Genomic DNA, 14,646 nt, shown 5'->3' with positions numbered 1-14,646 from the left:
AAAGTACAGATGGAATAATAACTTTTCAGTAGATTCACAGAAATGAAAGATGGAAAATAAGTTCCCATGTGCTGAGGATGAGGTTTGTCCTTAGAATACTAATGCTCTGTGCATTTTGATTAAGTGACTTTAAGGGATTTCAAAACTCTACCAAGTATACCAAGGTCCAGGAAGATCTTGGCAATTTTCCTTGCATTTGTAACAGATTCTTCTTTTGCTAGATTTTGGCCCATGCAATGTGAAAGAGTCATGGGGTGCCAGCTTTAGTAACACAGCTGTACATCGAAAAAGATGGGGAGCTCACTCCTGACACATCACTTCATGTACACAAATGCCACATATGAAACTGCACAGCACTCTTGCCTGCAGAATCATTCAGCTGAAAACCATCAAGGACACGTATATTCTTCTGCAGGAAATAGAAATAATCACTGAAGACCTGACTGCAAGTTCACTGAATTCAAAAGTAATTTTTCCATCACAGCTTCAGAACACATCAGTTCAGCTTCCTACTAACCAGCAGAAGCATTGTTTTATCTAGCTAAGAATCTCTCATTTGGAGACTGGGGCTAGCAGTTGTGGGTAAGAAAAGATGCTTTTCTGTGGCAGTGCAAAGCCCAATCTCTTGTGTATAAATCAACCTGAACAAGCAACTTTCATGCAATACTTTCATTTTGTTGGCTTTTTAAAAGTTATATGTTACCTTATTCTACATCTGTCATGGATACTTAAACCAGAGAGAAATAAAGTGAAAAAACCTTATGGTATTGATTATGTAACCTAGGAACTGATCCATCGCTGTCTCATCCATGGTCAAGTATCAAATCGAAGTTATGGTTGAAAATCACAGAGAAGGAGATGGATCATTGTACAACAACACATGGTTAAGCTGAGGAACTCCCTGCCACATGGTTTTGTGGATGCCAAAAATTGGTGAAGATGAAGTTTCATGGACGAGTTTTTGAATTTTAAAAAAAAGAAAAAAAAGATAGTTTTTAAATACAGGAAGATAATTCAGTATAGGAAGTCCCTGACCTGCAAGGTGCTAGAGGTTTGGAGAGCACTTACCAGCAGTGTCAGATTCGCTTACTCTATTCTTACAAGCAGCCTATTTTAACCACTGCTGGAAACAACATTTTGTGCTAAACAGTCCTTTGAGCTGACTTAGTGTGGTCAGCCTTAGGTATTCAATGTCAGAAGTCAAGGAGAAGAGGCAGGAGGCTGGCTTGGCTGGACAGGGATCCTCTCTTGGAAATAAGGCAAAAAAGGAAGGTGTATGCCCAGTGGAAACAAGGTCAGGTGACATGGGAAGAATACAGAAATGCTGCTTGCCACTGAAGGGAGAGAATTCATTAGGCCAAAGCTCAAGTGGAGGTGAAGCTGCCAGAAATGTGGGGGCAATAAAAAGAGTTTTTTCAAACATATTAATGGCAAAAGGCAGTGTAGAAATAGTATCAACCCTTTACAGAATAAAGATGGTCACCTCATACACAGGGACATGGACAAGGCAGAGATGTTTAATACGTTCTTTGTCCCTGTTTCAACACAGCCGATGGACCAAGGGGATCTCAGTGCCCTGAGCTAGAAGACCATGACTGTGAGAAAGATCAACTCCCAGTTAACTCTGAAATTGTGTGGGATCTTGTTACAGTGGCTAAGTCCACTTCATACCCCCCAAGTTACCCTACAATACTGTGCCAGAAAGTTCTCCCTTTGTCTAGACTCTCCTGGTCACTGGCGCTCTCCCCCCTCCCATCCCTTTTCCCATTGGCCCCTGTTATGTCACTCAACCTTTCCTCTGCCCTCTAGCCCTCAGACTATTGGTTCTGGATGCTCTGCCCACCTTTGGGAGTTTTCGGGATAAAACCAGCACAGGTGTTCAGTTCTGGGTTCTTTTTGCCTCTGTTTCCTTCGGGTGTGTTGCCATTAAACACCTCGGAATTGCACGCAGAGAACCCCTCTCGCCTCTCTGTCTCCGGTTCGTGCACAGACTGTGTGTGTGAGCGGCTGTTCGCGACCACCTGCGAAGGTGAGGTTGTGTGCACGCGTGGGTGCTGGCACAGTGCTGCCTAAGTGTCTCCACGAGGGACCCTGTGGAAAGAACGTGGCATCGATCCACCGAAGCCCTCATTCAATAGGATCTCGTGCTCCAGCTGGATCCCTACAAATCTATGGGGCCAGATGGGATTCAGCTGAGAATTCTCATCAAAATTCTCATCAGCCAGCTGGCTGATGCCATTCCAAAGCCTCTCTTTATGATTTTTGAGCAGTCTTGGGAATCCAGAGAGGTCCCAGCTGACTGGAAGCTGTTGAACATTGTCCTGATTTTCAACAAGGGCAAGAAGGAGGACCCCACAGACTACAGGCCTGTCAGTCTCACTTCAGTACCTAGTAAAGTAATGGAGAAGATTATTCTGAGAGGTATTGAAAATCACCTGAAAGAAAGTGCAGTCATTGGTCTCAGCCAGCACAGCTTCATGAGGGGAAAGTTCTGTTTATCAAATCTCATTTCCTTTTATGACAAGGTAACCCACCTAGTTGGTCTGGGGAAGCCAGTGGATGTAATCTCTTTGGGTTTCAATAAAGCTTTTGACACTATCTCTCACACAATTCTTCCAAAAAAAAATGTCCAGCTTTCACCTGAATAACTGTGATACATGACTGGTGAGCAACTGACTCATGAGTGGGGCACCAAGGGGTATATGGAATGGGGTGACATCAGGCTGGTGACTGGTCACTAGTGGGGTTCCACAGGGCTCCATCCTTGGCCCAGTTCTTTTCAGCATCTTCATTAATGACCTGGACACAAAACTCAAAGAAAGTTTGCTGATGCTACTAAATCAGCACAGCATCTCCAGCCAGGCAAGGGAGGGGATTGTCCCGCTCTGCTCTGTGCTGGGACAGCCTCATCTCAAGAACTTTGTGCAGTTTTGGGTACCACAATATAATAAAAAAAGACATTAAGCTTTTAGAGACCATTCAAAGGACTACAAGGATGGTGAAGAGTCTGGAGGAGAAGCTGTATGACGAGCAGCTGAGGTCACTTGGTCTGTTCCACCTGGAGAAGAGGAGACTGAGGGGAGACCTCACTGCAGTTGCAGCTCCCTGTGAGGGGAAGTGGAGGGGCGGTCACTGATCTCTCCACTCTCATCACCCGTGACAGGACCCAAGGGAATGGGTCCTGAAGTTGTGTCAGGGAAGGTTAATGTTTAAATGTCAACAAAGGTTTTTCACCCAGAGAGTGGCTGGACACTGGAACAGGCTCCCCAGGGAAGTGGTCACAGCACCAAGCCTGACAGATTTCAAGAAGGCTTTGGACAATGCTCTCAAGCATGTTGTGGGATTCTTGGGGTGTCAGGGACACAAGTTGGACTTAATGATCTTGAAGGGTCCCTTCCAACTCAACGTATTCTATGATTCTGTTCTTTGATTCACTGTGCCTATGTACTGGTTTCTGTGGTCTTCAAAATGGCCCAAAAACTCTGCAATTTTCAGAGTTTTCTCAGCAATAATTTGTAACACTGTGGGGCCCCCAAGACATGTTGAGTCAGATGAAAGAGGACTCAGCAGGCAGAGATGGATGATAAACAGAACTAGCACTTGTAAGAGATGGTGAGAATTTTCAGCCCTCAAACAGCACTAAAATAGCACAACCTGAGTCCATTTCTCAAGTGTTGCTTTGGCTACAGTATAACTTAAACATCTGACTTAAACATGATAGCCAAAACCAAAGCAGTATGTTGAAAATGAAATTCATTAAACATTAAAAAGACAAAATATTTTAACTTCCCAGAAACAGATTCAGTTCGACCGATTTTCCATGTCCAACATATGTTTCCATTAGAAAATATATGACCAGGGAACAATTTTCAAACCACAGTAGATACAACAGCTGCTACCAGATTAATAGAAACAGCTGCACATTATGTAAAATAATTTACATTTTGCTATCCTTTAAAGAGGCATTAGGAATTGATCTCAGAATCACAATGGGGTTTTCTAAGAAAGTATATAAGAAAATAATTAAAGGCAGCAGGTGCATCCCTTTCTACTCTTCTGATGATTCAAAAACATCATAAACATTGATTAAATATTGAGTTAAATAATGCTTGCTGTTCTTTTTGCTACAGGATAGCTTATAGAGCATATGAGTGAATCTGGCCCAGTGTTTTACTTAAAAAGAGATTGTAGCAGTAGGTAGACCAAATATTTACATCTTCTAAGGGGCAAAATGTACTTTTCCGACAAACTGAAATAGTGATAACACTAACTAACTAACTGTGTATGTACAGATCTCAGGCCTTAAATGGCTTTTGACAAACACTGTCACAAAAGATGGTGAAAGATCTGCCAGCCACTAGCAGAGTCTTCCAGGAATTCCAACTAGTTTCAATATGGAGCAAATAGTTGATTTCAGCCCATTCTCCTCACTGATGGCATTTAGGAGAACACTTCTCCCCTGGTCATTACAATAAATATACACATATCTGCCACCTGTTGTATATTGCTGAATACCTTTTTCCATAAATAAATTGACTGTAATATAGTGCAGGATGGAAATTCTGTCCTGCACAGATCCATTTGCTTACATGAGGAAAATAAACTAGATTTCTATCTACACACTCCCCTATGTCCTGGATTTGGGTTCTGCACCCCACTAGATTGTACTAAGGAGGGAAAGAAAAAGAAAGAAAACACATGAAGTACAACCTCAGTCTTTCAACTAAATCCTTGCAAAGTGGAGATTCCATAGTAGGCATTTAACATATGGAGGATACAGCCTGGGCTATACTGACCTACATGCATATACAGATAAACACAAACATAAAGCAGCATGAATGAATCCATAAATGTAATGCCATTAGGTCCTCCCACCTGAGCATCACATAAAGGACAGGGATAAAATTTTGTCCACTTGGGAATTGAAATCAACGTTTTTAGAAGTTTCTGCTCAGCTGCCCTAATCTATGACTGCTCAAAGCTAATATTCCCTGAAGATCTGCCATGGGAATTGCAGTAAATGGGTTCAGGCTTAACCACTCCATATGTCACATAATAATGCATTATACTACCACTTGCCATTCCCTTAACAAACTCTGCTTTGTTTCTCACTTAGTTTCAACCATCTGATGGCTGCACTGGGGATGAGTAGGAAGTGCTCCAGGAAGTGATGAATCTGTCTCAGTTCACATGAATAAGCATTTCAGTGAATGCCATAAAATGGACATTTCATTGGCATATTCTCTGCTGCAAACATCACTGAGAGACCTCAGCCTTTAACTGTAAGCAAATTGAACATAAATGTTTTGCTAGCACATAAGTGGTGCCTTCTGTCTTTCATTTTTAATAGCAAAGACCTTAATAAGGACAAGCGCAGCGTTGCGGTGGGAGTACAGAGACACCCAGCACAACCAAATGCCAGTAGGATCCCACAGAACAACATGGTGCCAGCTGGATTTTCCACTTTCTGATCTGGAGGTTTCACTCTCACTTCTCTCTGAAGAGTGCAAAGAGTTTCTAAAATTTGAATGCAGCTCCAGTCTAAGATGATAAGATTTGCATCATGTCTCAAGCTTGCTTACATCCAAATGGCTAAAAGTGTCTCCTTATCATTTACAGGATCAGTATTAACAGGGATTAGGGTTAGTAGAGCAAGTCCTTGACTGAATTTCCTGAGAAACCAGTGGAGCAAGTCAGAGGGGTAAATGCTTTTACCCCTCACTCTTTGCACTGTCTACACTGAAATCAGTCATCCTAAAGAAGATGGAAATTGCCAGAGCACCTTTTAGCTGTGTTTGTCTACTGAAATACATGCATGGTTCTTCTCTCTGCAGAGCAGGAACACAACCATAGGGGGATTTTCACCCCAGGGAGGTTTGGTTCCCTCTTTTTAGAACAGATGAATACTTTGGTTGTAGTCAATGGCAAACTAGTAATGCCTTGGTTCCCCAGGTGCAGTTCAGTGCTCTGTCCACCAGCTAAGCCTTTCCACACTCCTTAGTGTACCAGTAAAACCAGATTTCAGTATTCCTAGAGAGGTGCAAGTCAGATTTACCTCAAAGGAACCCTTAAAATTAATAATGTAGATGGGTGGGATATGGTGTGGGTTGTCTCAAATCCTTCTTTAAAGTCTATTGTGGGGAGGGGACATTTAGCACAAGTTAAAGATCTCTTACGATACTTGTAACAGAGGAAATGGGGCACAGACTTCCAGGTAACAAACACCATCTGCACTAGTTTCTGTCCCTGCAGCTAAATACATCTGTGACTTATTCAGGACTTCATCATCAGACTGACTGCAACCATACATGGTCGTGGCCAGCACCTGGAAACACTGCTGAGGGCCTGGAGAATGCACGTTCTTAAATAGCTCAGTGATGGAAGGAGCATTACCATTTCCCAGCAATTAATGCCCTAACCATGTTAACAAGGGAGAAATCAGGAAACTTTAACCTTACAGCAGGTCTTTAAGAAAACAACGCAGACAGGAATGCAGAGTGGTCAAAGCATTCATATTCCCTCAAGTCCTAAAAACCTGAAGCCACAGGAGAAGAGAAATAAAGGAAAATGTGCATTAAAAAGAATCATCAGTAGATATGACCCTTTTTACAGTTGAGTTGCACCAGCATACTGAGTTCCCTTCCAATCTTATTTTCTGCAAGCCTTTTAAAAAAAAGATATTTCAGATTTTATTTTTGGACAGGAAACATTTTTTCTGTGGAACTCTCAGTTGCAAGTGTTTTATCTTTTCATTTCAATCTGACGGTGCTGGGATTTAGCACTTGTGCCTTTCACCACCACCATGATTTGTTGCAAAATTTTTAATACATCATGGAATTTCATCTCAATTTTGCAGACAATTGTAATATGCAGAAACAGTGGTAAAGGAAATAATTTCACTTCCTAGTCTTCATCACAGGACTTGTAATGAGGTCACTGAGGTTACACCTCCAAACCTCTCATAGGGTTTGGATCATTATCTGCAGGCCTCCAGCATCACACTATATCTTCTGTGCCTTTTTCCTATGACTTTCTCTTGCAATTGATTCCAAAAGAGGAAAATACATGAAATAAGAGCAGGAAAGTTCTGATAGAGAATAAACAAGTAATATGAACTTAATTTAGGTGGGCCATTAATTCTGAATTAAATTGGTCTATGTGCTATTACTACCAGCAGAGAGAAGCTGGGACTGACCTTTCACTGCCTTCTAAGAGATGAAATCCGCAGTTTTTGCAAGATAGCAACAAACAGTACAGCATGGATGCAATTCTTTTTGGTTTCACCAGTTTATGTCTGGAAACCTTAGACCACACATGAGGCCAGTGCTGTTCTTTGTTACAGCTAGTCCATATTCAGAATCATCTTTACAAGAAAATATACTTCTAGGAGGCAACAGAGGAAACAGGTTGCTAAAAAAAACCCAAAATGCTGACTTAATCCTGCTGTGTAGTGAAGAAACTCATAATCAAGTTGCTTTCTTCTTTGTGAGGTACTACTGAGATTGAAATATAAATAGGATTTTAAAGACAGTAAAACATAAATGCTAAATCACTTCTGATCTCTTACCTTTTCATATATGCCACAGAAATGTTAATCAACAAATATTATTATGCCATTAATCATCCTGACTATGACTGGCTGGAGAAGGACAATGTATTTGCATATTTCCATGGAACATAGTTCACAACTTGTAGACTCAAAAAGCATCTCTCCAGGCTGCATATGATTATTGTCATCACCGTAATCACAGTGATACCATCAGCTCATTAACAGGGAGTGTGTTCCCACCTTAATTGCCTTGGCTCTGCTGATAAGCCCATCTTGCTGAGCACTTCCAATGAGCAGATCTACTTTCTGAAGCTGAGGGCGCTGCAGGGCCTTAGCCAAAGATTCCTGGAGGTAAATTCCATCCATCACTGGACCCCAGTACTGGAATGGGCCACTTATAGCTAGCAGCTATGTTGGCAAAAAAAAAAAAAAAAGCAAGAATTGTGCAGTTAATTTAGCTTACCCTTTCAATACTATTTTATTTATGCTTAGTTCAACTGATCTGATACCCTTCAAGTGAACAAGTTACCAAGTACTACAAATGCAAACTCATCATTGGCAGGAAACAATGATTTTGCTGACAATCTCAGTGGGTGAAATGAGCTGAAGAGGCCAAGAGAAATGATGGTCTTATAGTCATAAAAATGTTATTTTAAATGAGGGATTGACTCTGTGCTGGTCCTCATCAGAAAATTTATTGCCAGTGGCTGTTTTAATTTGTGAGTAAAGGATCCATCTCTAGAATTATTTATACTGCAGCTTTCACAAGCCTCCCACTTCAATGACATCCCACCCTGCTTAGTTTTCTGCATAAATTCTGTTAGTAAAGCTACAGACATTTGTCTCTCCTCTAGGGTAACACCCAGGGGCAGACAAGAGGCAACTGAAGGAACACAAAAAACTATATTTAGATTTATTTTAGAAGACATGATAAAAGAAGTGTAAAAGGAATTTAGTCTAAAGCAGAATCAAACTGTGAGTATTCATAGCTCAGAGCTGGATGTCATGGACAACAACTTCCCTCCACCAAAAATAGTCCAGTTCCTCTTTCACAAGGATTCAGAGTAAATTATTTTTTTAAGCTTTCTCACAGCTTTGTATGAATAGAAACTTTTTGATCTCTTGCCAATGGCATATGTTTTGCTATGTTGTACCTTAGTCTGTGCATCATTGAGGACACGAGCAGGCAACTGGCGAAGGCAGGCTACAATTTCCTCACTTGTGGATGAAGGGCATCCCACATCTTCAGCCAGGGCTGCTGCTTGGGTCTGTGCTCTCCTTGTAGTAATTATGGATGATGGAGAAAAAGCTGAGCCTCCCTAGAAAAAAAAAAACGCACAGTATCAGTCAACATAGGTTGTCAGAACACTTGGTCCCCTGGTGAAAAAAGATGAGAAGCAAAATCTGTCCAGCTGCAGAAGGTAAAACACTGGCTTTTAAATCAAAATAAGCAAGTTCTAAAGATCAAAGCAAAGGTATGAAGGGCTGGTTTGGCTGTTTCCAGCTCTGCCATGGTTATTTTGGAAAAGCTCTGAGATGTGTCTACGTTACGTCCCTAACCAAATCAAAAATCTTTCTGAAAACTTTGCTGGAAGGAGAAACACTGAGACAGAAGCAGATACAAAGAAGGTGCTGTGAGACACATGAGGGAATGGAGAGCCCATCTTATAAGAGGAGACCAAGCAGAGTTTTATCATAGCTCTGATAAACAAGGACTGAGAGCAGGCATGATGTCCATAAAGAAGAGCTATTTCTACCTTGGGACAATGCTGGTTCAAGGACAAATGAGCACTAGGTATTCACACTGAGTGTAAATTACTTTTGGCTAGAAACTGAAGATAGCTAACACAAGGAGCAGTGAGAGTTTGGAAGTGCTATGAATGGAGGAAGGAGGAACAAAAGATTAAAAGAAACTGCAGAAGATCAACCAGAGCATGAAGATCAAAACCAGAGCACAGGCTACAGTCGAGTCTCTACCCCAGACTCTTCACATTTTTCCTACAGCTATGCCAACATAGAAAATGTTCTTAACAAGAAAGGATGGCACAACATTTTTGAGTAAACAAGAAAACTACCTGTTGAAAATGCAGATAAATTAGCTTAAATCTGATAAGATCTGACCTAGAACAGAAAGGCTGGAATAGCTCTGACATGGTTCAAATGACTAATTTCCAAACATTTGCATCAGTGTACTGTAACAGCTGCTAAGATTAGCTTCTGTCCTCTAAAAACCCCACACCCTAGATGCATGACATGAAAGATCCTGATCTATTGAACTGATTAACTTCTTACTGAATTTGCTCAAAGCATAACTACAAGTCTGCAAAAGCAAGTTAAAAAGAAACAGAAAACAACAGCAAATCCTTAAATTGAAATTGTCTCAAACCTCTGAGCCCGCGGAACTCTGTGCAGCCCTGGCCAGCACCCAGGACATTTTTTATATTTCAAAAAAGCAGAGCCATTGATACTAATAGGATACCATTGCTCACAACTGGAGAAATTGGTTTCCAAAAAATAGTGAGAAAGAGGTTATTGTTTGGGCATAGAGACAGTCTTTTTAGTTCACTGCATGTCAAATTTCCAGTGCTACCTTCCTGAAAGGTTTCTCTTACTTTTTAACAGATCTGGAAAATAAGCGCTGTTATTAGCTTAATGATTGAGATGCAGATGGTTGCACATAAGCAAAGGAAAAGCCTATTTCTTTAATGTAGGCTATTAGAAGAGCCATCTTCAGTATTAAGAGGGTGGAAGAACTAAAGAAGAAGAAATAAATACCACTTGGTCTTATTCCTCACTTCTGCACTCAGTTTAGATGAGAACTCGAGTGAGCAATGGGCTTTATCCTCTCATGGGATTTGCAGTGGCCTATTTTGTGTTTGTAAGGCACGATATTTGCCAGCTGCTGACTAGGTGCACTGACTCAGCTGGTCATGAGAGAGAAAGAAAAATATCTTTGATGAGAGTATCTTGTCTGTGGGTGGGTCCCCAGTGCACGGAATGAGAACCATGTATTTTAACCTGGCCTTTGGAAGAGCAGGTTTGTCAGAGCTATGATGAGGGAGACTGGAAAATGGATAACACAACACGTCAGCTTCCCTCAGAAGAGTAGTTTCCTTGCATTTCATTTGGAGTAAGGAATTATGAGCCCCCTCAATATAGCAGAGAATTTAAATCCAGGATTGCACAATATTTACCCACTAATCTGGCAAACATATTCTTCCACATAAGATCTGAACGTGACCAGCATGCTTTATCAAGTGTCCAGTAGCTCCAAATGGCATTCATTTAAAACAAAACAAAATAAAATCATAAAAAATTAAAGGACTTCAGTTTCCACAACACCAAAAGTTTCACAAATTTTGAAAGTGTAAGTTTCTGTGGAAATTCTGAAGTTGCCCTATTAAAAGGCCAGGTTTGGTAGGGAAAGAATACTGAAATCAGATGATACATGGAATCCAAAAATTCACTGGGACCAAGAAAAACATCCTGGTGTGTGCTTGATTTTGAATACATCTCCTCCCAGAGACTTTAAAAGCTGTGCCAAGTTTCCCTGTCTCAGATATCTACAACCTGAAAGATTGCCCCGAGGTCATGTACTGAGTAAAACAGAGACTACAAAAGGTTCTGGATAGAAGTGTCCCACAAGTTCTCTACCATGGGGGCAGAAGTAAAAGCCTGGGCAGGCAAATCTTCATGTCACAGCATGGGATGCATATGGGCTAGTAGTAGATATGGTTGAAGCTCGACAAGTAAAAGAAAAACCCCAAACTTCTGCAAATACATTTCTGAGGGGAGTAGAGCTTGATGGAGCCTTACGCTGGCTGTGGATATTTTCTCTTCCTTCTGTGAGCAGTTACAACAGGTTTATGTGCTCTTTATTCTGTACATTTCTTCCATTTTCCATGTTAACAGCCACTTCCTCAGTTTGCTTTTTTTGGTAACACTCATACTCAGGAAGCAAGTCTGGCATTTGGGGTTTGAAAGAGACCAAATCTTTGGGGTTTGAAAGACATGTGGTATCTACAACTTTTAATCATGTTTAATTTTTACTAGGACTGGAAGCAGGTGATAGAGAAACACAAGGCATCATTCAAGCAGTATTTGAAAACAATACCATTATGCTTCCTTCCCAGGTGCTTCCAAAATATGTTTCAGACTTTAAAAACATGGCTCCTCTTAGGGAAGAAGTTATGCAAGCCAAATTGTACCAGTTCTCTGCTTTTCAAATTCACATCAAAATTCAGGGTCGTTGTTTCTTCATCATTGCCAAAAAACCCCCTCAGGAACAAATAAGTGAGAACAGAAGCTGGCATTGCCCTGAAATAATTTTCTTTCTTTTTTGAGCCTGCAGTTTTCACATTAAACAGAAATCTTCCCTAAACACTGAATCCATGTTAGAGGCTGGCTCAGGACACAGAGAATAACAGAGCTACACTGAGCATTTCCTTATTTTCCTATAAAAATATAATTTATTTGTGGGATCAGTCCCAGCAACCAGTAATAGAGGACTTGCGTGTTTTAAAAAATAGGACTATTTAGGCAGAAGCAGAAATAGTGGAGGGCCTGTTTATTTCCATTACATGATACCCATATTACCATCAACATGACAGAATCATGAATCAGAAAACCAAAAATAATGAGATCAGCTCAAGAATAACAAACACTGTGTTCTTTTTGCTAGTCCTCTGTTTTTTAATTCACCAGGAATTCTCCTGTACCTATGAACACAAGAACTAAAAAATTCACATTTAAAACTAACAAGTGAAATCTTCAGATATTCCTGCAGAGTTTTTTTTTAAAGCAAACCTCTAAAAAAATTACATTCACAATAAAATTAGTCATTAGCCACCTTGTCATCACTGGGAATTTCCTGTCTCAGCATCGTTTAGAAGGGATTTACAGGGAACTGAAGCCACACACACTTCTTGTTTTAGCTGTCCTCACAGATGGACCCACTGTCAACAGAGGAAGTTCTGATGACATTTTTGACAACAACCCAGTCGAAAGTGTTCAGTACTGAACTGCTAAGAAGAAGCAGTTGCAACTGTGTTACACAATCCACAGCAGCATTGTTACACTGCCCTCCGAAGTTTGTAGGAATAGGAGGAACTTTACAGTGTTGAGCAATACACCTGCTGCAACAAATGATGGCATTGAAAATGGGAAGCAAAGCCTTCAGTACTATTTAGTTCAGGGAGCAGGGGCATTGTTAGCATTTCTTAATTTCTCTTTTCAATATTAGAGGTTCAGCTACACAGTAGAAATTCAGGTACTAGGAAATGTAGCAGCTGACAATGGTGAGAAGCTGATGAATCAGTTTTATGTGACGGTGAAGTCTCACTTTGATATCAGGCTGTGACCAGCTGAACTGGGGCTGGTGCCTCTTGCAGACTTCTCTTTTGGGACATCATAGCTCAACAGATTTTCATTGGTGCTATCCTGACCATCCCAATTCTTCCTCCACAAGCTCTTGCTGCTATTCTGATGAGATGATAAAGAAGAATATATGGACCTGTGCTTGGTTTGTGTGACCAAGTTTTGGTAGTGAGGGAGCCTAAATGAAGTAATTGTAGTGTTGGGAGGAAGAGTGAGAGTGGAAAATTACAGAGAGTCATAATAATAGTTTACTTCTCATTATTCTCCTCTGTTTAACTGGTAATAAATGAAACTAATTAAATTAAATTAAATTAAATTAAACTAACTTCCCTGTTTTGTCTATGATGGTAACCAGTGGGTGATCTCCCCCTGTACTTATCTTGACCCATGAGAATTTCATTATATTTTCCCTCCCCTGCCAGCTGAGGAGGGCAGTGACAGAGCAGGTTTAGTGGGCACCTGGTGTCCAGCCAGAGTGAACCCACCACAGTTCTATCACTGTACTCTGTACCTTTGTCTCACAACATATCTGGAAAAGACAATTGCCATATAAGCTGCAGTGCTGAATGTCTTTTGATTCCTCATTTAGTTTGGAAGCTCACTTCTGCAAAATTTTTCAAAAATTATTCAGAACATATCAAATGATTAGAAACTTCACTGGAACTAGGTTTTATCACCCACACTCTGCAAACCCAAACCCAGCTTCCTGTCCTCTTATCATGACTTCTTGTTCTTTTCCAAACTAATTTGAAAACTAAATTCTTGCTTGAGCCACATTGTCTCCTCAACACACACACTCCCTGTAAGTGAATGTAGTTTCTCTGAAGGCTGCCACCAAAGCAGGCTTTTTGTCTGCCCTGAACCATGCTACAGGCAACACAAACAGCAATTACAATAACACCACCCAAAAATGAGATCAAAAGACATCTAATGCAAACTGTCCTGAGAATTCTACTTTCCCAAAAGAACCAGCTGTACAGCAATATTTTATTTGTTAAAAATAGGCACTCTCCAGGCTCAGATGCACACAGTTCCCAGCCAGAAGTATCTGTCAGACCATCTGGTTTGACCTCCGGGACAGCCAGGGCTCTTCCATTTCCTGACTGCTGAGCTCAAGTGCTTCCTATCACTTAAAGCATGGCTTGTGTTTGACTAATGCCTGATCTTGCATGAAGCATTTAAGCTGGGCTCAGAGACATGGAGAAATGGACACCACAGCCTTCTCCTTGGCAGTTTGTGCGTAAAGATAATCACTTCATGGACAGACAACGGCACCTTATTTCTGTTTGAGGGTGATTTCAGTTTCAGTTAAAGATACTATTTAAATCCTGGTTTTTCTCCCTGCAAAAATAAGCAAGATGCAACTAAGTGACCACTGACTCACTTTTCTAGTAATCATAGGAGATTATTCTTTAACAGACTGGATTTAAAATATTTTCAGAAGTTGTTTTTAATTTGGAGCCTATTTGCTTCTTTCTTGCAGGGCTTTTTTCCAGTATCCTGCACTGTTTTTCCTTAGACATCCAATTCTGCATAGTGACAAGTGCTTACAAGACACCAGGGCTGCAGGGCTCTATGTGATGACATTAATGTCATTTGCCCAGGGTTTCATGAAGTCTGGCTTCAGGAGCCTGAAGAAGTAGAAAACTTTGGGACCAGCTTAGGGAGTCTCTGTCACAGCTAAGAAGACATTTGGCAGACACCTGGCAAACACCAGCACA

General features: G+C 40.9%; 1 protein-coding gene across 1 annotated transcript in view; it reads right to left on the bottom strand.

Annotated features, from left to right (window-relative positions):
* TG (thyroglobulin) overlaps positions 1 to 14,646 on the bottom strand; it is a 149,399-nt gene that overhangs the window by 23,041 nt on the left and 111,712 nt on the right. Inside the window, exons 42-43 of the mRNA XM_039549565.1 lie at positions 8,704 to 8,868; positions 7,790 to 7,957 (exon numbers count right to left, since the gene is read on the bottom strand). Coding sequence (XP_039405499.1) covers positions 7,790 to 7,957; positions 8,704 to 8,868 — 333 coding nt within the window. The remainder of the gene's footprint in view (positions 1 to 7,789; positions 7,958 to 8,703; positions 8,869 to 14,646) is intronic.

The sequence above is a fragment of the Corvus cornix genome, chromosome 2 (assembly GCF_000738735.6).
Source record: "Corvus cornix cornix isolate S_Up_H32 chromosome 2, ASM73873v5, whole genome shotgun sequence".
Lineage (NCBI taxonomy): Eukaryota > Metazoa > Chordata > Aves > Passeriformes > Corvidae > Corvus > Corvus cornix.
This window is presented reverse-complemented; position numbering and strand designations above follow the sequence as displayed.